The 23,717-nt window shown below is 44.0% G+C and overlaps 1 protein-coding gene across 1 annotated transcript in view; it reads left to right on the top strand.

The window, feature by feature from the left end:
* The window catches only part of LOC120018854 (TLC domain-containing protein 2-like), a 41,346-nt gene extending 20,302 nt beyond the window's left edge, over positions 1-21,044 (top strand). Inside the window, exons 4-5 of the mRNA XM_038962073.1 lie at positions 19,862-20,030; positions 20,324-21,044. Of these exons, the coding sequence (XP_038818001.1) occupies positions 19,862-20,030; positions 20,324-20,565 (411 nt within the window). The 3' untranslated portion in view covers positions 20,566-21,044. The remainder of the gene's footprint in view (positions 1-19,861; positions 20,031-20,323) is intronic.
* The last annotated feature ends 2,673 nt before the right edge of the window (positions 21,045-23,717 follow it).

The following is a 23,717-nucleotide window of genomic DNA, read 5'->3' as shown; positions in this document are numbered from 1 at the left end:
ACTTCTGGCCCTTCCTTGGACACTGTGCTAACTAACCTCCAAACGAGCTTCAATGCCATACAACACTCCTTCCGTGGCCTCCAACTGCTCTTAAACGCAAGTAAAACCAAGTGCATTCTTTTCCACCGTTCGCTGCCCGCCTCTGCCCGCCCGACTAGCATCACCACCCTGGACGGTTCCGACCTAGAATATGTGGACAACTATAAATACCTAGGTGTCTGGTTAGACTGTAAACTCTCCTTCCAGACTCATATTAAACATCTCCAATCCAAAATCAAATCTAGAATCGGCTTTCTATTTCGCAACAAAGCCTCCTTCACTCACGCCGCCAAACTTATCCTCGTAAAACTGACTATCCTACCGATCCTCGACTTGGGCGATGTCATCTACAAAATAGCTTCCAACACTCTACTCAGCAAAATGGATGCAGTCTATCACAGTGCCATCCGTTTTGTTACCAAATCACCTTATACCACCCACCACTGCGACCTGTATGCTCTAGTCGGCTGGCCCTCGCTACATATTCGTCGCCAGACCCACTGGCTCCAGGTCATCTATAAGTCTATGCTAGGTTAAGCTCCGCCTTATCTCAGTTCACTGGTCACGATAACAACACCCACCCGTAGCACACGTTCCAGCAGGTATATCTCACTGATCATCCCCAAAGCCAACACCTCATTTGGCCGCCTTTCCTTCCAGTTCTCTGCTGCCAGTGATTGTAACAAATTGCAAAAATCGCTGAAGTTGGAGACTTATTTCCCTCACCAACTTTAAACATCAACTATCTGAGCAGCTAACCGATCGCTGCAGCTGTACATAGTCCATCTGTAAATAGCCCACCCAATCTACCTACCTCATCCCCATACTGTTTTTATTTTATTTACTTTTCTGCTCTTTTGCACACCAGTATCTCTACTTGCACATCATCATCTGCTCATTTATCACTCCAGTGTTAATCTGCTATATTGTAATTATTCGCTCCTAAGGCCTATTTATTGCCTACCTCCTCATGCATTTTGCACACACTGTATATAGACTTTCTTTTTTCTACTGTGTCATTGACTTGTTTATTGTGTTATTGGCTTACTCCATGTGTAACTCTGTGTTGTTGTCTGTGTCACACTGCTTTGCTTTATCTTGGCCAGGTCGCAGTTGCAAATGAGAACTTGTTCTCAACTAGCCTACCTGGTTAAATAAAGGTGAAAAAAAATTAAAAAAATAAAAATACACTACAATAAATAAAAAACAAGAAAATGAAGACCTTCCTGTTAACCTTTTCCAGCCAGCCTTCCTCATCAGGCTCCTAACCTGCCTAACATCCCCCTTGAGGAAGTTAACCCCAGGCACGGTAGTGTAACAGAGGTCTTTGGGTAACCACGCTTGCACAATGAGTACATTTGCCAGAGACCTGATTAGTTGCATTGGCAACCTAAGTGAATGCCTAGACTTCAGCTTAGCAGGCTAATGTGCTCTACTGTCCCTTAGAAAGTGAGTTTTAACCCCATCGGTCACACTAAATCAAATTTATTTATATAGCCCATCTTACATCAGCTGATATCTCAAAGTGCTGTACAGAAACCCAGCCTAAAACCCCAAACAGCAAGCAATGCAGGTGTAGAAGCACGGTGGCTAGGAAAAACTCCCTAGAAAGGCCAAAACCTAGGAAGAAACCTAGAGAGGAACCAGGCTCTGAGGGGTGGCCAGTCCTCTTCTGGCTGTGCCGGGTAGAGATTATAACAGAACATGGCCAAGATGTTCAAATGTTCATAAATGACCAGCATGGTCAAATAATAATAATCACAGTAGTTGTCAAAGGTGCAACAAGTCAGCACCTCAGGAGTAAATGTCAGTTGGCTTTTCTTAGCCGATCATTAAGAGTATCTCTACCGCTCCTGCTGTCTCTAGAGAGTTGAAAACAGCAGGTCTGGGACAGGTAGCACGTCTGGTGAACAGGTCAGGGTTCCATAGCCGCAGGCAGAACAGTTGAAACTGGAGCAGCAGCACGGCCAGGTGGACTGGGGACAGCAAGGAGTCGTCATGCCAGGTAGTCCTGAGGCATGGTCCTAGGGCTCAGGTCCTCCAAGAGAGAGAAAGAAAGAGAGAATTAGAGAGAGCATACTTAAATTCACACAGGACACCGGATAAGACAGGAGAAGTACTCCAGATATAACAGACTGACTCTAGCCCCCCGACACATAAACTACTGCAGCATAAATACTGGAGGCTGAGACAGGAGGGGTCAGGAGACACACTAGCTAGGAACTACCCCTCATTATCGTTCTCTTTCCCATCAAGGCTAGACAGCTCCAGTGCTACGTAATAGGCCTCAAGTGAGAGCACCTGGTGAAGAGTCGTTGTTCATCATTGTCCTTTTGAGAAAAATGTTCATTGTTCACCAGTGTTCTTGAGAAAGACCTCATAGTGTTGTTCTCATTCCCTTGAGAATGGGTTTCTCGTCTTTGTAGAATGCTGCTTGAGGCTTTGCATCAGGGTATGAAGTTGCCTGTTGGCAACAGATCTAGGATCAGTTTGCCCTCCCCCATCCTAACTTTAACCAAATGCTAAACTGACCATGGCATATGCCAAGGCTCTTCTGCCTGACCCATTTTCATGGCAATACTGAGCTTTTGAAGACCTTTTTATTTTGAGGACCGGTTTGTGATGTTGATGTACATTTTTAGATGGGTGGTTAGAAGAGGATTTGTGTAGATTTGAATTTGTAGAATTTTGTCAAGTCTGTCCATGTCTGCTTTTCTAATAGATGTATTATACTTATATAACTAATGTTTGTGTATAGGCGTCTGAAGTTGAGCCAGTGTATGTGGGCACATGCCTATTTATATGTGTGAGCCTCTATAAGTGTGTGTTTCTCTATATCTCGCGCACACATGCTGGTGAGTAGTACAGTATTCACACTCAGCCTCTCGTGTATGTATGACTCACAGCTGGCTGTTCCTCGTCAATGTATCAACACTGTCCAGGGAAAGCCCTGCATATCTAGACTGACTGACTGGACTCAGTCTGCAGGCAGCTCCATATCTAAACTAAATGACTGGCTGACTGGATTCAGCTCAGCTTGTTAGGCAGCTCCACATGCCTCTGGCCCTGGAAGGATAGTGGCCCAGTGTATTTTGGCTCAGTCCCTCCATGGACTTCATTCTCCCCTGACGTCACCCTATGGTTCTCATCCTCTCCTCTTCCAGGGCCAGCAGCCAGCCAGTCAGTCCCCCATTCTGAGGTGTTGTTGTTGTTCTTCTTCTTCGCTCCCTTCATTCCTGGAAGCTCCATTCAGGACAGGAGGAGGAGGTCTGGATGAGTGTTGACAAATACACAGTCCATGACTGTGGCCTGGGAGGAACTGAGACTTCCACTTTATCTCCTTCTCTCACATCATCCTTTTTGTCTGTGTTGTGGTCCCTTTCTGTCTCCTGCTCTCTTCCTGTGTCTCTATCAGTCTTTCTTTATTCTATCTCTCCTCTCTCTCACTCTCTCTTTTCCTCTCCCCCTGTGGTTTACTGATGGGGTCAGGGCCTGGCAGTAATGATAAATAAGAACATTGTTTTGTGTTTTTTTGTGAGAAGTAAAGGGAGAGAAACTCTTCTTCTGAATCTGAGATCTCAATGGAGCATTTCATTGGTCTTGTTGACAATTTCTACGGTCTGTGGAAAAAACAGCCTTTATTTGGCGTACCCCCTCATCCTCTGAAAGTAATTTTGGTTAGTCACTCACTTTGTAATGCTGTAGATGGGTTTCTCTGAAATGCAGACATAACAACACCAAAGACTCAAGCTAAGGACTGACGCTAAAGAGTTAGCATAAGGCAAAGCTTTGGTAGTTGTTCCAGTAGTCGTCGACCAGGCTCGTATTAATCAGGGCATACAGTATCATAGCAGAATGGTTGGGCAATGTAAAACATAAACTAGGGTTTCTTATTGGAGCTCACTGTGTTAGAAAGGTGTGAGTCATCTTACAATGACATATGGGTACTCCACTGGCAGTTTGACACAGAGCAACACGGATACTCCTCGTATAGCCCCCAAACAACCCCTGACCCCTCCATTCCTTTGGGAAACAGGAAGTCCTGCCGTCTGTGCCAGTAATAGGGCGTCCGTATGAACACAAAACTGCCCCACTCAGATCTGACTGAGGAGGTACTGTCATATGTATGAAAGAGCATATGGAAGATTCATAACAGAAGATATCAGGGTCTGGAAACAGACATTCTGACAAGCACCATATTTGCATTTGCAGAAGTTGTCAGGGGTGCTTTTTGTTTCAAGGGGTTTTCTGCTGTAGTTTCAGTAACATAATTGAGAATTTCAATAAGCATTTTTCTACGGCTGGCCATGCTTTCCACCTGGCTACCACGGTCAACCGCCCGGCACCCCTCACTGCAACTTGCCCAAGCCTCCCACATTTCTCCTTCACTCAAATCCAGATAGCTGATGTTCTGAAGAGCATAAAATCTGGACCCCTACAAATCAGCAGGGCTAGACAATCTGGACTCTCTCTTCCTAAAATTATCCGCCGAAATTGTTGCAACCCCTATTACTGGCTTGTTCAACCTCTCTTCCGTATCGTCTGAGATCCCCAAAGATTGGAAAGCTGCCGCGGTCATCCCTCTCTTCAAAGGGGGAGACACTCTAGACCCAAACTGCTACAGACCTATATCTATCCTACCCTGCCTTTCTAAGGTCTTCGAAAGCCAAGTTAACAAACAGATCACCGACCATTTCGAATCCCACCGTACCTTCTCCGCTATGCAATCTGGTTTTCCGAGCTGGTCATGGGTGCACCTCAGCCACGCTCAAGGTCCTAAACGATATCATAACCGCCATCGATAAGAGACAATACTGTGCAGCTCTATTCATCGACCTGGCCAAGGCTTTTGACTCTGTCAATCACCACATTCTTATCGGCAGACTCAACAGCCTTGGTTTCTCAAATGACTGCCTCACCTGGTTCACCAACTACTTCTTTGGCAGAGTTCAGTGTGTCAAATCGGAGGGACTGTTGTCCGGACCTCTGGCAGTCTCTATGGGGGTGCCACAGGATTCAATCCTCGGGCCGACTCTTTTCTCTGTATACATCAATGATGTCGCTCTTGCTGCTGGTGAGTCTCTGATCCACCTCTATGCAGACGACACCATTCTGTATACTTCTGGCCCTTCTTTGGACACTGTTAACTAACCTCCAGACGAGCTTCAATGCCATACAACTCTCCTTCCGTGGCCTCTAACTGCTCTTAAATGCAAGCAAAACTAAATGCATGCTCTTCAACCGATCGCTGCCCACACCTACCCACCTGTCCAGCATCACTACTCTGGACGGTTCTGACTTAGAGTATGTGGACAACTACAAATACCTAGGTGTCTGGTTAGACTGTAAACTCTCCTTCCAGACTCACATTAAGCATCTCCAATCCAAAATTAGTTCTAGAATCGGCTTCCTATTTCGCAACAAAGCCTCCTTCACTCATGCTGCCAAACATACCCTAGTAAAACTGACTATCATACCGATCCTTGACTTCGGCGATGTCATTTACAAAATAGCCTCCAACACTCTACTCAGCAAATTGGATGCAGTCTATCACAGTACCATCCGTTTTGTCACCAAAGCCCCATATACTACCCACCACTGCGACCTGTATGCTCTCGTTGGCTGGCCCTCGCTTCATATCCGTCGCCAAACCCACTGGCTCCAGGTCATCTATAAGTCGTTGCTAGGTAAAGCACCGCTTTATCTCAGCTCACTAGTCACCATAGCAGCACCCACCCGCAGCACGCGCTCCAGCAGGTATATCTCACTGGTCACCCCCAAAGCCAATTCCTCCTTCGGCCGCCTTTCCTTCCAGTTCTCTGCTGCCAATGACTGGAACAAACTGCAAAAATCACTGAAGCTGGAGACTCATATCTCCCTCACTAGCTTTAAGCACCAGCTGTCAGAGCAGCTCACAGATTACTGCACCTGTACATAGCCCATCTGTAAATAGCCCATCCAACTACCTCATCACCATATTGTTATTTATTTTATTTATTTTGCTCCTTTGCACACAAGTACCACTACTTGCACCCTCATCTTCTGCACATCTATCACCCCAGTGTTTAATTTGCCATACTGTAATAATTTCGCCACTTTGGCCTATTTATTGCCTCACCCCCCTTATCCTACCTCATTTGCACACAATGTATATAGACTTTCTCTATTGTATTATTGACTGTATGTTTGTTTATTCCATGTGTAACTCTGTGTTGTTGTTTGTGTCACACTGCTTTGCTTTATCTTGGCCAGGTTGCAGTTGTAAATGAGAACTTGTTCTCAACTGGCCTACCTGGTTAAATAAAGGTGAAAAAAAAAAAAAAAAACATTTTTGGAGTTGCCACTGCCTTTGACTGGGTTCATGGAAAAACAAGGAAACATTTACCGTAAAAAGCTCCCCTCTCCTCCTTGTATGTAGGCTGCCCCAGTTGGCCATGACAGTTGGAAATATTGAGGTTGCTATGAACGAGGGTGAGTAGATACTAGACCACTGCTGCAGAAGTTAATGAAAGAAGCATTTAGAAAATGGAATTGAGCCTAATGCAGTTCATTTAAGATGTTTAGGTCAGCAGGGGAGATGTAATTTGACTCTAGTTGCTTTTCTAATTGCAGTCGCTATAGCTGCGCTCTTAATTCAACCGCTCTCTGACTGAGATGTTTTTGAAGGTTTCAACAGTGTTTGCTGTTTCCCTCCAACACAAATTGCTTTCATCCCTGTCTCGTTACGTATTATTGAGTTTGCTTATTAGTAGTGCTTAGTGCTGGTAGGGAAGCGAGTGTCATGCGCTACTCTCAAACTGTTATTTTGACTGCTGTGTTCCATCTTTGAGATATACTATCATCGATTCCCTTACATACTACATCTGTATCTACAGGGCATTTCGAAAGTATTTAGACCCCTAGACCTTTTCCAATTTTTTTTGTTACAGCCTTATTCTAAAATTGATTATTTCTACAGTACCCCACAATGACAAAGCAAAAACTGTTTTTTAGAAATGTATTAAAAATGAAATATTACATTTACATAAGTTTTCAGACCCTTTACTCAGTACTTTGTTGCAGGACCTTTGGCAACGTTTACACCCTCGAGTCTTCTTGGGTATGACGTTACAAGCTTGGCATACCTGTATTTGGGGAGTTTGTCCCATTCTTCTTTGCAGATCCTCTCATGCTCTGTCAGGTTGGAGGGGGAGCGTCGCTGCACAACTATTTTCAGGTCTCTCCTGAAGGCTCTGGCTGGGCCACTCAAGGACATACAGAGACTTGTCCCGAAGCCACTCCTGCGTTGTCTTGGCTGTGTGCTTAGGATCTGAGGTCCTGAGTGCTCTAGAGTAGGTTTTCATCAAGGATCTCTCTGTACTTTGCTCTGTTCATCTTTCCCTCGATCCTGACTAGTCTCGCAGTTCCTGCTGCTGAAAAACATCCCCACAGCATGATGCTGCAACCACCATGCTTCACTGTAGGGATGGTGTCTGGTTTCCTCCATATGTGACACTTGGCATTCGGTTAAAAGACTTCAATAGGAAGTTAGGCTCCTTTAGGAGCCTTTTGGCAAACTCCAAGCGGGCTGTAATGTTCTTTTTACTGAGGAATGTCTTCCGTCTGGCCACTCTACCATAAAGGCCTAATTGGTGGAGTGCTGCAGAGATGGTTGTCCTTATGGAAGATTCTCCCATCTCCACAGAGGAACTCTGGAGCTCTGTCAGAGTGAGCATCAGGTTCTTGGTCACCTCCTTGACCAAGGCCCTTCTCCCCCGATTGCTCAGTTTGGCCGGGCGGCCAGCTCTAGGAAGGGTCTTGGTGGTTCCAAACTTCTTCCATTTAAGAATGATGTAGGCCACTGTGTTCATGGGGACCTTCATTGCTGCAGAAATTCTTTGGTACCCTTCCCCAGGTACCCTTCCGACAATTAATTTAACCTCATGGCTTGGTTTTTGCTCTGACATACACTGTCAACTGTGGGACCTTATGTAGACAGGTGTGTGTCTTTCCAAATCATATCCATTCAATTTGGAGAAACATCTCAAGGATGATCAATGGAAACAGGATGCACCTGAGCTCAATTTTGAGTCTCATAGCAAAGGTTCTGAATATTTATGTAAATCTGATTTTTCTGGGTTTTAGGTTTAATACATTTATAAAAATGTCTAAAAAACATTTTTTTCTCTTTGCCATTATGGGGTATTGTGTGTAGATTGATGAGAATTTGTTTTATTTAATACATTTTAGAATAAGGCTGTAATGTAACAAAGTGGAGAAAGGGAAGGGGTCTGAATACTTTCCAAATATGCCCCTACTGCCTGCCATCTTCTCTTCTCCTTTCATCTCCTGTCCTCTCGCTTTCTCTCCCCCCAGCTTCTTCTCAAAAGACCCTGATATTCCCGCTCCTGCAGACCAGTCTTTGTCCATGTCCCCTCGTTCTGTCAGATTCCACTGACTCGCCACCTAATATAGCCTTAGTACAGCAGCCGCCAAAGCTGTAGTACATGCCATGCATTCTGCTTCTTCATTCCAAAGTTATTGAACATTCTCATCCCTACTCTCTCTTAAGTGTACTCTAAAAGCAAAAAAAAGCATGTTGAGTTATAATTTCGAATTTGCTTTGGAAGTAAATTCATGAACATCATTTTCTGTAATATGTGGTTTGTGAAATTGTGGTTTGCTTTTCACAAACCACTAAAATGTCCCTGGACTTGAAGAAGCAATGTCAGTAGGAGCAGTTTCATTTGTATAGCAGGCTGCTGAATGTATTTGCCAAATAAATATTCCAGAGATCTTCATGTGCTCCACAGACATTCCTCTTTTGGCCAGGGTTCTACTCTGTGGGTTGAGGAGGCAGAAGGAGTATCGCTTTCTATTTATTTTTGCGCAAGTTTCAGTTCTTTCAACATGTCGCCTAAACCTAGAGCTATGAGCTATAACCTCATGTGTTTTAGCCCTATCACTCCATGGATGTTATTAGAACTTACAATTACCAAAGTGAGAACACCAACTTTGAGTTGGGCTGCCATTCTCCCAAGCCCACACCACCTACTGTGAAGTACAATAGAGAAGGATAATGTGATTGAGTGAGAGATTGAGTGTGAAGGAGAGGAAAGGGAAAGTGGGGTGAGGCAGAGAATGTGTCTATAGATTCTTGGCGGGAGAGTTGTGGTGTGTTTTGCAGCCGACATCTCTTTGGAGGAGGGAAACCCCTCTGCCTCTCTCCTCAGCATGTGTTTCCAGACAGAAGAAATCTGGTCTCCACATGAACCCCCTCTCACACACGCTCAGCCCAGATCTCCACCCCCATATCCCATACACCCAAACAGTCAAAACAGCACCCCATCCACCCCAAATCCACTCACTCAAGACAGCCTCTGCCCCTTCTCATTGCAACAGACCGATGGGGATCTGTAGTTAGTTATGTGCATGTTTTCATCTAGGTCCAGTGTTCTTCTTTTGTAAAACGTTTTGTTTCCATTCCTCAGTGTCGTTCCATACAGTAAACTACTCATCCAATGATACCAGCCTATCTAAGACCCCTCTCATCCAATATCCACACATAGATTGAACCAGCCTCTTAACTAGAAACCAGTCAACGAAAAAACATGCAGGGCAGATGAGTAAAATTCTCAAAGTGCTAGTAAATCTTCTGGCAGGTAGCCTAGTGGTTAGAGCGTTGGACTAGTAACCGAAAGGTTGCAAGATGGAATCCCCAAGCTGACGAGGTAAAGATCTGTCGTTCTGCCCCTGAACAAGGCAGTTAACCCACTGTTCCTAGGCCGTCATTGAAAATAAGAATTTGTTCTTAAATTACTTGCCTAGTTAAATAAATAAATACCTCAACAGTAAACTTTTTAACATTTTGTTATACACTGGTATTGGACAGAAACATAATTATTGTGCCTAGGGCCTGACAATAAGAATCTCTGCGAAGTCATAACGTCCCTACATTGTTATGAAGTGTCCACATTGTCAGGAAGAACCCACATTGTCATAAACATTATTCTGTTGCTAAGAGGTTGGGCAGGAAATCCAGATGTGCTTAAACAGAGTGACTGTTGTGAGATGTTGGCATGGCAACCAGGAATGTGGTTCTTCAAGGAATCCGCTACGTTCAGAAAACAGAGAGCCAGGCCCAGGGAGAACAGAATGAGGGAGTTGGTCTTTAGTGACTTCATACTGTAGTCAAGGTGACGCTATAGGAGGAAGCAGGGCTCTCCAGAGGGTGGTGCGGTCTGCCCACACACCATCGGGGGCAAACTACCTGCCCTCCAGGACACCTACAGCACCCGATGTCATAGGAAGGCCAAAAAGATCATCAGGGACAACAACCACCCGAGCCACTGCCTATCATCCAGAAGGCGAGGTCAGTACGGGTGCATCAAAGCTGGGACCGAGAGAGAAGCTGTTTTTCAGTCTCAAGGCCATCAGACTGTTAAATAGCCATCACTAGCACATAGCGGCTGCTGCCAATATACATAGACTTGAAATCACTGGCCACTTTAATAAATGGAACACTAGTCACTTTAATAATGTTTACATAGCTTGCATTATTCATCTCATATGTATTACTGTATTCTATACTATTCTACTGTATCTTAGTCTATGCCGCTCTGACATTGCTCGTCCATATATTTATATATTCCTAATTCCATTCCTTTAGTTAGATTTGTGTGTATTGGGTATATGTTGTGAAATTGTTAGATATTTCTTGTTAGATATTACTGCACAGTCAGAGCTAGAAACACAAGAATTTTGCTACACCCACAATAACATCTGCTAAACACGTATGTGACCAATTAAATTGTATTTTATTTAGAGGGAGCGGGAGAGAGAGAGACTTGGCTGCCAGCCAGAAGGATAGCTGTGAATTCCAAAGCATTTATGTCTACGGTTTTCCAGCAACTATGGAGTGTGTGCAGTCTTGGGAGGAGAGGATGTACTCAAAAGACAATCCCAGATTCCAACATGTGTATAGGGAAATTCCTATATTTAGCTCAGTTACAGTAGTTCAAAAAACACACCATTTAAATGTATGCTGGGTAGTTATGGAAACATTTGAATTTGCTCAAAATGTAAAGCACAAGTATTCATAGGATAAATGTATTGTTACACTGACAGTAGTCTGTAGTGTACATATACAGCCAAGTGGTCACTGAGTAGTGTAGGTACATTGTTTTTGAAGTAGCTTCTATACTAATCAACATCTAGGAGAAAGTTAGGTGAGGTGAGTCACCAAAACCAATTGACACTTCCACACCTATCACCTGGCAACCACTAGTGAGGACTAGTGACTTGAGTATGAATGTCACAGCGACCTTTCGAAACACATTTCATGATGAAAACACAACTTTTTTTGTAGTTTACCATTACTAACCGTGGATGCCCAGCATACACACAATGTTTTTTTTTCTTTCTAAATCTATCGTCATTCGTTCACCGTGGCATTAACCCTGATCAGCCCTAGAAGGGTCATCACAGTATCTACTACTGCGGATGTGGGTTGTTTTCTGTAACGTGGGGGTGGGGGGTTTGTGTTCATGTGGGGGGGTGGGGGGTTTGTGTTCATGTGGGGGGGTGGGGGGTTTGTGTGAACATGATGGTTCATACACATATTTTTTACGTGTAGACTTTGACCCCTCGCTACACTTACATACTGTACATAAAACGTCCTCTCCTGAACCACACCCTGGCCCTGCTTTATACAAGACAGGATGGTTTCCATAGGCTTTCCCATTTAGTTCCTTACCATAGACTTCCCTAGCCCATTTTCCCTTCCCTTACAATATCCCCCACTGGGGATATTGTAATATCCCCCCATGTTTACATTACACATACTGCGCTGCATTGAGGACTGGCCATCACAAATGCTGTTTACCTTCACCTTTCACTCGGCACTGAGATGAGACACACACAATTTGGCGTGGGGGGGTATTTGTCAAAAGAAATCAAAATGTATTGGTCGCCTGCACAGTTTTGAAGATGTTATCTCTCCAACAATGCAGCAATATCTAGCAATACAATAACAACACACACATAATCCAAAAGTAAAACAAATAAAGAAACAACAAGAAATTAAGACATATCAGAATCTGACTGTTTACCTTTTCCAGCCAGCCTTCCTCATCAGGTTCCTATCCTGCCTGACATCCCCTTAAGGAAATTAACCCCCAGGCACGCTAGTGTAACACCGTTGAAGTCGGAAGTTTACATACACTTAGGTTGGAGTCATTTAAACATGTTTTTCAACCACTCCACAAATTTCTTGTTAACAAACTATAGTTTTGGCAAGTCGGTTAAGACATCTACTGTGTACATGACACAAGTAATTTTTCCAACAATTGTTTACTGACAGATTATTTCACTTTTATAATTCACTTGGTGCAAAAAGTACAAATCAATCCCAGAACAACAGCAAAGGACCTTGTGAAGATGCTGGAGGAAAGAGATACGAAAGTGTTTATATCCACAGTAAAACGAGTCCTATATCGACACAACCTGAAAGGCCGCTCAGCAAGGAAGAAGCCACTGCTCCAAAACCGCCATAAAAAAGCCAGACTACGGTTTGCAACTGCACATGGGGACAAAGATCGTACTCTTTGGAGAAATGGCCTCTGGTCTGATGAAACAAAAATAGAACTGTTTGGCCAAAATGACCATCGTTATGTTTGGAGGAAAAAGGGGGAGGCTTGCAAGCCAAAGAACACCATCCCAACCGTGAAGCACAGGGGTGGCAGCATCATGTTGTGGGGGTGCTTTGCTGCAGGAGGGTCTGGTGCGCTTCACAAAATAGATGGCATCATGAGGCTGGAAAATGATGTGGATATATTGAAGCAACATCTCAAGACATCAGTCAGGAAGTTAAAGCTTGGTCGCAAATGGGTCTTCCAAATGGACAATGACCCCAAGCATACTTCCGAAAGTTGTGGCAAAGTGGCTTAAGGACAACAAAGTCAAGGTATTGGAGTGGCCAGCACAAAGCCCTGACCTCAATCCTATAGAAAATTTGTGGGCAGAACTGAAAAAGCATGTGCGAGCAAGGAGGCCTACATATCTGACTCAGTTACACCAGCTCTGTCAGGAGGAATGGTCCAAAATTCACCCAACTTATTGTGGGAAGCTTGTGGAAGGCTCCCCAAAACGTTTGACGCAAGTTAAACAATTTAAAGGCAATGCTACCAAATAGTAATTGAGTGTATGTAAACTTCTGACCCACTGGGAATGTGATGAAAGAAATAAAAGCTGAAATAAATCATTCTCTCTACTATTATTCTGACATTTCACATTCTTAAAATAAAGTGGTGGTCCTAACTGACCTAAGACAGGGAATGTTTACTCAGATTAAATGTCAGGAATTGTGAAAAACTGAGTTTAAATGTATTTGGCTAGGGCCTCCCGGGTGGCGCAGTGGTCTAGGGCACTGCATCGCAGTGCTAGCTGCGCCACCAGAGTCTCTGGGTTCGCGCCCAGGCTCTGTCGCAGCCGGCCGCGACCGGGAGGTCTGTGGGGCGACGCACAATTGGGCTAGCGTCGTCCGGGTTAGGGAGGGTTTGGCCGGTAGGGATATCCTTGTCTCATCGCGCTCCAGCGACTCCTGTGGCGGGCCGGGCGCAGTGCGCGCTAACCAAGGGGGCCAGGTGCACGGTGTTTCCTCCGACACATTGGTGCGGCTGGCTTCCGGGTTGGAGGCGCGCTGTGTTAAGAAGCAGTGCGGCTTGGTTGGGTTGTGCTTCGGAGGACGCGTGGCTTTCGACCTTCGTCTCTCCCGAGCCCGTACGGGAGTTGTAGCGATGAGACAAGATAGTAATTACTAGCGATTGGATACCACGAAAATTGGGGAGAAAAGGGGATAACACTTTTTTTTTTTTAAATATTTAAAAAAAAATGTATTTGGCTAAGGTGTATGTACACTTCTGACTTCAACTGTAGGTCTTTGGGTAACCACGCTCGCATGATGAGTACACTTGCCAGAGACCTAATTTAGTTGCATTGGCTCCCTAAGTGAATGCCTAGACTTCAGCTTAGCGGGCTAATGTGCTCTACTGTCCCTTAGAAAGTCTGGGTTTTAACCCCATCGGTCATATATACACACCCCAACACCAACTTGGACTGTTACATACAGTACCAGTCAAAAGTTTGGACACCTACTCATTCAAGGGTCCGGACCTCTGGCAGTCTCTATGGGGGTACCATAGGGTTCAATTCTTGGTCCGACTCTTTTCTCTGTATATATCAACAATGTCACTCTTGCTGCGGGTGATTCCTTGATCCACATCTACGCAGAAGACACCATTCTGTATACTTCTGGCCCTTCTTTGGACACTGTGTTAACAAACCTCCAAACGAGCTTCAATGCCATACAGCACTCCTTCTGTGGCTTCCAACTGCTCTTAAACACTAGTAAAACTAAATGCATGCTTTTCAACCGATTGCTGCCCACACCCACCCGCCCGACTAGCATCACTACTCTGGGAGGTTCTGACTTTGAATATGTGGACAACTACAAATACCAAGGTGTCTGGCTAGACTGTAAACTCTCCTTCCAGTCTCATATTAAACATCTCCAATCCAAAATTAAATCTAGAATCGGCTTCCTATTTCGCAACAAAGCCTCCTTCACTCATGCTGCCAAATATACCCTCGTAGAACTAACTATTCTACCGATCCTCGACTTCGGCGATGTCATTTACAAAATAGCCTCCAACACTCTACTCAGACTGCATCCAGTTTGCTATCACAGTGCCATCCGTTTTGTCACCAAAGCCCCATATACCACCCACCACTGCAACCTGTATGCTCTCGTTGACTGGCCCTCACTACATATTCGTCACCAGACCCACTGGCTCCAGGTCATCGATAAGTCTTTGCTAAGTAAAGCTCCAGCTTATCTCAGCTCACTGGTCACCATAACAACACCCATAGCACGCCCTCCAGCAGGTATATCTCACTGGTCATCCCCAAAGCCCACACCTGCTCTGGCCGCCTTTCCTTCCAGTTCTCTGCTGCCAATGACTGGAATGAATTGCAAAAATCGCTGAAGTTGGAGACATCTCTCCCTCACTAACTTTAAGCATCAGCTATCTGAGCAGATTACCGATCGCTGCAGCTGCACACAGCCCATCTGTAAATAGCCCATCCAACTACCTTCCCTCATCCCCATATTGTTTTTATTTACTTTTTTGCACACCAATATTTCTACTTGCACATCATCATCTGCACATCTATCACTCCAGTGTTAACTTGCTAAATTGTAATTACTTCAACTATGGCCTGTTTATTGCATTACCTCCTTACAACATTTGCACACACTGTATATTTATATATTTTATATATTTTTTTATTTCACCTTTATTTAACCAGGTAGGCCAGTTGAGAACAAGTTCTAATTTACAACTTCGACCTGGCCAAGATAAGGCAAAGCAGTGCGACACAAACAACAACACAGAGTTACACATGGAATAAACAAACATACAGTCAATAACACAATAGAAAAAGTCTGATTGATTTGCACTTTTCACACCAAAGTACATTCATCTCCAGGAGACAGAACGCGTCTCCTTCCTGAGCGCTATGACTGCTGCGTGGTCCCATGGTGTTTATACTTGCGTACTATTGTTTGTACAGATGAGCGTGGTACCTTCAGGCATTTGGAGATTTCTCCCAAGGATGAACCAGACTTGTGGAGGTCTTGGCTGATTTCTTTAGATTTTCCCATGATGTCAAGCAAAGAGGCACTGGGTTTGAAGGTAGGCCTTGAAATACATCCACAGGTACACCTCCAATTGACTCAAATTATGTCAATTAGCCTATCAGAAGCTTCTAAAGTCATGACATCATTTTCTGGAATTTTCCAAGCTGTTTAAAGGCACAGTGAACCTCATGTATGTAAACTTCTGACCCACTGGAATTATGATACAGTGAATTATTTGTGAAATAATCTGTCTGTAAACAATTATTGGAAAAATGACTTGTGTCATCCACAAAGTAGATGTCCTAACCGCATTGCCAAAACTATAGTTTGTTAACAAGAAATGTGTAGAGTGGTTGAAAAACGAGTTTTAATGACTCCAACCTAAGTGTATGTAAACTTCCGACTTCAACTGTACATAGGCCAGCAGTCTCTAAGGTGCAGGGTTGAGTAACCGGGTCATAGCCGGCTAGTAACAGTGTCTAAAGTTCAGGGCAGGGTACTGGGCGGAGGCCGGCTAGTGATGACTGATTAACAGTCTGATGGCTTGGAGATAGAAGCTGTTTATCAGTCTCTCGATCCCTGTTCTGTCTCCGCCTTCTAGGTGGTGTGTGTGTGTGTACTGTCTTCATTTCATCACCTGCAGAACAGGCTGCTCAGGCTACCAAGATTCACTCTGGAGGCCTTTTTTTTTCATCTGTAACCAGGGGAACAGGTTTGGTTTGAGGTGCGTTAACCTCTCGGGGCTCAGAGTGAGGTCAATGCTCTACAGATGGACTGACTCCGTTCCATTCCCACCAGGCTGACATTTTTGTTTTTTCTGCTGCCTTATCTTTTTCTGCCATCTTGCCCATGACTCTACAAATCTTAGTAGGATGAAGTTGCATCTAAATGCTTATCAACACCCAAGCCAATTATCTGTTATTCCTAGAAATTGAGTATCTAGGCCACTTTTGTTTTTATCCTCTGCCATTGTCGCTCTGCCAGTGCTGTGTGCCACCTTGGGTCTTTCTTAACAATATCGGCCATCTTTGATCTATCTTTCCCTTATCTGCCATTCTTCACTGTGGTTAAGGAAACACACGCAAACACAAGCTGTTTTCACCCTTTCTCCTTTACCCCCAACCAGTTCAATATACACAAAACGAGAGAAAATGCTTTGAAACTAGGGTTCTACTGCTGATTTTTGCTTTCCATTTCAAAACGTTTTGCTACGTTGTACCCTACTGAACATGACACAGCAGCACATAGTGTAAGAGCAAGGCTAACCTCACCGTGCCCACTTTCCCATCCATGCTGTCACAGACTGGGTCCCCTGCCAGCAGTCTCATCCTCCTGGCCCTGTGTATATCCACTATGTGTCTCTGTCTGTGGCACTGTTAATAGGCTACCAGCAGCTCGCTGCCAAGCCTGACCCTGGCTTAGCAGGGGATAGCCTGCTAATGCTGAATCATTCTGATGGTCCAGGGCTGTCTTATCTGTCTGTCTGATACAGGGGAGAGAGGATTACAGTAGCTTCAACCCCAGCCAGGGGGGCTCACTGTCGGGCAAGGTTTTGGGGTTCATCCCCTTTCATGGTTTGATTTAATTTGGTTAACTGACAGGACCCAGCCAGGACCTATGCTATGGTCTCTGGTCCTAATTATACCCCACAAAAAGAGCCACGTGCCTGAGCTTGGGGCAAGTGACGTCCCCCTGTCTCTCTCAGTGGCGATTTGAGGCTACCATCTCCTGATTATGGCCTGACTGCTTCGCTGGATCATAGTAGGGAATAAAGGTTTTGTAGTGTAGAGCTTGTGTAAGGGGTTATTAAGTGAGTGCCTCCTCACCCACTTCTATCAATGATTACAGTCAGTCATTATATACATGGCTCTGATTACCCACTCCCTTCCCAAGGACAGGGAGGAAACTACAATCAGTGTCTCTACTGAAGATACCTCTCACTAACGACGCTCCTCAAACATCATCGAGGAAGCCATGGCCATACAAGCAGACATAAACACACATAGTAGGATCTCCAATGAGTCTGCTAAGTCTATTGTCCCAGGGTCATCAGGAATCATTATGTATGCAGGCTTTTTATTTCAACCAATAATCCATGGTCAAATTCTACTATTTGAAGTATCACAGATAAGTAACCAAAATGGATTCTGAATATCAAACAGTATTTCTGAAATAAGTGATTCAAAAATGTTTGTTCTAATTAACCAAGCACTTATTCTTAATACATACAGTTAGTACGTGTCTGTCTTGATGTTCAGCTGAAGTGAGAACCAGCCTACACAGTGAGTGCCAAGGATCAACGTTGAGAGACCATACAGCACTCATACAAGACGTCACAGAGAGAGCTACAAGGTGATAGATAATCATGTAAACAGAATCCTGGCCATGAGGTCTCTTATCAGAGCATTTTATAAGGCTTTTATTTGACCTCCACAGTTCCTGTTTTGAGTGTCCGGGAGGAGATGTGTGACCTGGAGGAACGATAAGACAGGTTGAAGTTTAGTGTGAGTGTGTATGTATGAAAGACTGGGGTGTTTACCTGGGACTTCTCTCTCCCTGGGGAAAGAGTCACACACACCTTATTGGCTAAGAGCAGCATGGGATTAGGGCCTCTATATATACACACACATACACACAACCTGCAGCAGGAGATAGGACATAATGCTGTGTCTCACGTCAGTGCTGGCCTACTGGTAGTCTGGCTAAATAGGTTTTATTATTCAGACATGCTTGGACCTGAGTTGCTACATGTAAGTGTCTCTTTCTGTCTTTTTATTCCTCTTTAGGGGGTAGCCACTAGCCAGTGTGTGTGCTGACCTTTAGACTAGACCTCAGTGTGTGTGCTGCTGTTTATCCCATCACCATTTGTCAGTTTAGGGACGGCACCTCGTCTGTTGACTCCAGCCTCACCCCTGGGGCCACACACATACACACACTGAAAGCCCTTCCATTGGGTCCTGCCTAATTGTTAAGCTCAGTTGCACAACTGAGCCATTGAGGATGTTTGAGTGTCCTAACAAGAGATTTTGTGCTTTACATCACTACATTGGTGTGCCAGTAACTGCTATGTAACATGGTCTACAGCTTCCCAGAATTAAAGCTGCATTTCAAATGGCACCCTATTCCCTATGTAGTTTGCTACTTTTGTGCACACACACACAGTGCACTATATTTGGAATAGGGTGCCATTTGGGAGACAGACTGAGTAATTCAGTGGTTTGAATTGAGAGTAGTGACAGGAGTTTTGAGAAAGGTTCGGGTTAGTAACAGTGTGGACAGGGGTCATTGGACTACTAGGGCATTGCTGTTCTCAATGGGATATTTTGGGGAAAACATAAATCTGCCCTCCAGTCTGCTACAGTAACTAAGATGGATGTGAGATTTACTGATCTAACTCTGACACACAACACAATACAGACGTTGTAAAGGCAGCTGCAGTCTAATAAAAGATTATTCAAAAATATTTCCCTGAAGTTATTGTATAACAGAGCAGTATGTACACATTCTGTAGTGGCTCTATTGTAGACTGGCATTGGGTGCCACCTATTGATTCTAGTACGCTACTACAAAGACTGTCTGATACGCTGTAACCTCAGACTTTCATTTCATAACCATGACCTTGCAGATGTTTCATAAGCATAATGACCTTCCTCAATGTAATTAAGTAAAGAGTAGTCAGTGTTTGACATTCAAAGGCATGTATCTGACAAGCAAATAAATGAAAAACAAACAAAGGCTTGTTATGATAATCTAACTGCATGAAATTTTCCTGGAAATAATACAATGTTTATCATAAATACAAAAAAAGTCTGTAGTGCTTTGAGTCAGATGGTCACAGGATGTGGTGCGTTTTGCACCGTGGCTAATATGGTGGACATGACCTAAGTCATGAGATCCCAGTCATCCCACCACTACCTCATGAGATGATGGTTAACCATGTGACTTCTGGGTAGATGAGTAGGTTGTTTGTTATGTTAGGACTCGTGAGTTGACTCAGACCTGGACTCGAAAGCTAGGGACTTAGGACTTAAGTCAAACTCTAGGTTTAGGAATTTGACTAAATCACTGCCACTTGGTGTCTAACTTTCTCTCATTCTCCCTCTCTCGCTCTCTCTCTCTCTCTCTCTCTCTCTCTCTTCCTCCTAGGTGATCAGCTGTTTCGGCATCACCGTCCTGACCGGTCGCTACGTGGGCTTTGCTGTGGTGGCCCTCCTGGTTGAGATCAACTCTGTGTTCCTCCACCTGCGGCAGATCTTACGCATGGCCAGCCTAGCAGAGGGCGACCTCTACCGCATCAACAGCATGGTCAACCTAGGTACTGTCACGTTCATAAGGTTTCAATGATGAAAGGATATTTTTTATGAACAGCTAGCTTGTGCTAGACATTTATTATCTATAACTTCACATCATGAGGTGTTGCCATTAAGTGGTTTGGTTACATGACCTTTCAACTGTCATAAAGCACTGTAGTAAGTAGATTATACAATTGTTAGCCCCATAGAATTACATATAGAAATACATGTGTCATTTAATAGGATCTCTGTTCTGTGTAATTTAATAGGATCTCTGTTCTTAGTGCTGATAATGACGAACAACATATTATTCCAGGTACCTATGTGGTGTTCCGGATCAACACCCTGGCCTGGATGACCCGCTGGCTGGTCCTGAACCGGGACAACATCCCCCTGTTCAGCTACACAGCGGGGAGTGTAGGGCTAGCCATTATGACTGCCATGAATATAGTGCTCTTCTACCGCCTGCTGAGGTCTGACTTCCTCAAGAGTAGTACACCCACGCCCACGGACTGTAAAGAGAGTAGAGGGCAAGGAGAGGGAAAGAAGGAGACGTAGGAAGGAAGGAAGGGAGGGAGAAGAGATAATGGCAGAGATGGATGAGATGTCCTTGAGTATTCGAGAGGGTGAGCAGGATGTATGAACACACGTACGTACACACACAGAGAGATACATAAGACATCTTGTAGCGAAGCCGGGAGCGCGAGGATGTCAGTCACATACAAACACACACACATATAAATACACACTTTGTGGCCAATAGACCTTGTACCTTATGCCTGTACTCTACCTAAGAGATCTGACCAAATACACTTCCCCAGCTCTTCTGTTTTGAGGTACAGGCATTTACAATTCACACACACAAGGTCCATTGAATGATAGCCAAAAAGAAGTGACACATCTATGAAATAATGTGTGTGTATATATGTGTACTGTGTGTGTGTGCAGGATAATGTGCTCTACTGTACCTTAGAAAGTTTGGGTTCTCACCCAATCGGTCGTGTGTGTGTGTGTATATAGTCAAAAGTTTGGACACACCTACTCATTCAAGGGTTTTTCTTTATTTTTACTATTTTCTACATTGTAGAATAATAGTGAAGACATCAAAAATATGATATAACACGTATGGAATCATGTAGTTAAAAAAAAGTGTAAAATATATCAAAATATATTTTAGATTCTTTAAAGTAGCCACCCTTTGCCTTGATGACAGCTTTGCACATTCTTGGCATTCTCTCAACCAGCTTCATGAGGAATGCTTTTCCAACAGTCTTGAAGGAGTTCCCACATGCGGAGCACTTGTTGGCTGCTTTTCCTCAGCGGTCCAACTCATCCCAAACCATCTCAATTGGGTTGAGGGTCGGGTGATTGTGGAGGCCAGGTCATCTGATGCAGCTCTCAATCACTCTCCTTCTTGGTCAAATAGCCCTTACACAGCCTGGAGGTGTGTTGGGTCATTGTCCTGTTGAAAAACAAATGATAGTCCCACTAAGTGCAAACGAGATGGGATGGCGTATCGCTGCAGAATGCTGTGGTAGCCATGCTGGTTCAGTGTGCCTTGAATTCTAAATAAATCATGACAGTGTCACCAGCAAAGCACCATCACACCACCTCCTCCATGCTTCACGGTGGGAACCACACATGCGGAGATCATCCGTTCACCTAGTCTGCGTCTCATAAAGCCACGGCAGTTGGAACCAAAAACCTCAAATTTGGACTCATCAGACCAAAGGACAGATTTCCACCGCTCTAATATCAATTGCTCGTGTTTCTTGGCCCAAGCAGGTCTCTTCTTATTATTGGTGTCCTTTAGTAATGGTTTATTTGCAGCAATTCGACCATGGAGGCCTGATTCACACAGTCTCCTCTGAACAGTTGATGTTGAGATGTGTCTGTTACTTGAACTCTGAAGCATTGATTTGGGCTGCAATTTCTGAGGCTGGTAACTCTAATGAACTTATTCTCTGCAGTAGAGGTAACTCTGGGTCTTCCTTTCCTGTGGCGGTCCTCATGAGAGCCAGTTTCATCATAGCGCCTGATTGTTTTTGCGACTGCACTTGAAGAAACTTGAAAAGTTCCTAAAATGATCCGCATTGACTGACCTTCATGTCTTAAAGTAATAATGGACTGTCGTTTCTCTCTGCTTATTTGAGGTGTTCTTGCCATAATATTGACTTGGTCTTTTACCAAATAGGGCTATCTTCTGTATACCATCCCTACCTTGTCACAACACAACTGATTGTCTGAAACGCATTAAGAAGGAAAGAAATTCCACAAATTAACTTTTTAACAAGGCCCACCTGCATTCCAGGTGACAACCTCATGAAGCTGGTTGAGAAAATGCCAAGAGTGTGCAAAGCTGTCATCAAGGCAAAGGGTGGCTACTTTGAAGAATCTCAAATATAAAATATATATTTGATTTGTTTAAATGTATTTACATTTTTTAAATCCCTCATCAATCTACACACAGTACCCCTTTAATGACAAAGCAAAAACAGGTTTTTAGATTTATTTTTGAAAATGTATTTAAAAAAAATTAAAGACCTTATTTTACGTAAGACCCTTTGCTATGAGACTCAATTGAACTCAGGTGCATCCTGTTTCCATTGATCATCCTTGAAATGTTTCTACAACTTGATTGGAGTCCACCTGTGGTAAATTCAATTGATTGGACATGATTTGGAATGGCACACCTGTCTATATAAGGTCCCAAAGTTGACAGTGCATGTCAGAGCAAAAACCAAGCCATGAGGTCGAAGGAATTGTCACTCTGACAGTGACAAATTTCCTTTGTGGAGATGGGAGAACCTTCCAGAAGGACAACCATCTCTGTAGCACTCCACCAATCAGGCCTTTATGGTAGAGTGACCAGACGGAAGCCACTCCTCAGAAAAAGGCACATGACAGCCCGCTTGGAGTTTGCCAAAAGGCCCCTAAAGGACTTTGATTCTCACGATTCTCTGGTCTGATGAAACCAAGATTGAACTCTTTGGACTGAATGCCAAGCATCATGTCTGGAGGAAACCTGACACCATCCCTACGGTGAAACATGGTGGTGGCAGCATCATGCTGTGGGGATCGAGGGAAAGATGAAAGGAGAAAAGTACAGAGATCATTGATGAAAACCTGCTCCAGAGCGCTCAGTACCTCAGACTGGGGCGAAGGTTCACCTTCCAACAGGACAACGACCCTATGCACAAAGCTAAGACAATGCAGGAGTGGTTTTGGGACAAGTCAATGAAAGTCCTTGAGTGGCCCAGTCAGAGCCCGGACTTAAAACCGATCGAACATCTCTGGAGAGACCTGAAAAAAGATGTGCAGCGACGCATCGAACCTGACAGAGCTTGAGAGGATCTACAGAGAAGAATGGGAGAAACTCCCCAAATACAGATGTGCCAAGCTTGTAGCATCATACCCAAGAAGACTCAAGGCTGTAATTGCTGCCAAAGGTTCTTAAACAAAGTATTGAGTCTTTGGTCTGAATACTTATGTAAATGTGATATTTCCATTATTTTATTTTTTTATACATTAACAAAAATGTATAAATCTGTTTTTGCTTTGTCATTGTTGGGTATTGTGTGTAAATTGAGGAGGGAAAAACATATTTAATCAATTTTAAAGTCTTACCCTTTAACGTAACGAAATATGGAAAAAGTCAAGGGGTCAGAATACTTTCAGAATGCACGTGTGTGTGTGTGAAATGTCTTACA

Source organism: Salvelinus namaycush, chromosome 23, assembly GCF_016432855.1.
Source record: "Salvelinus namaycush isolate Seneca chromosome 23, SaNama_1.0, whole genome shotgun sequence".
Classification (NCBI taxonomy): Eukaryota; Metazoa; Chordata; class Actinopteri; order Salmoniformes; family Salmonidae; genus Salvelinus; species Salvelinus namaycush.
The sequence above is the reverse complement of the archived record's forward strand: the minus strand, read 5'-3'. Positions and strand labels throughout refer to the sequence as shown.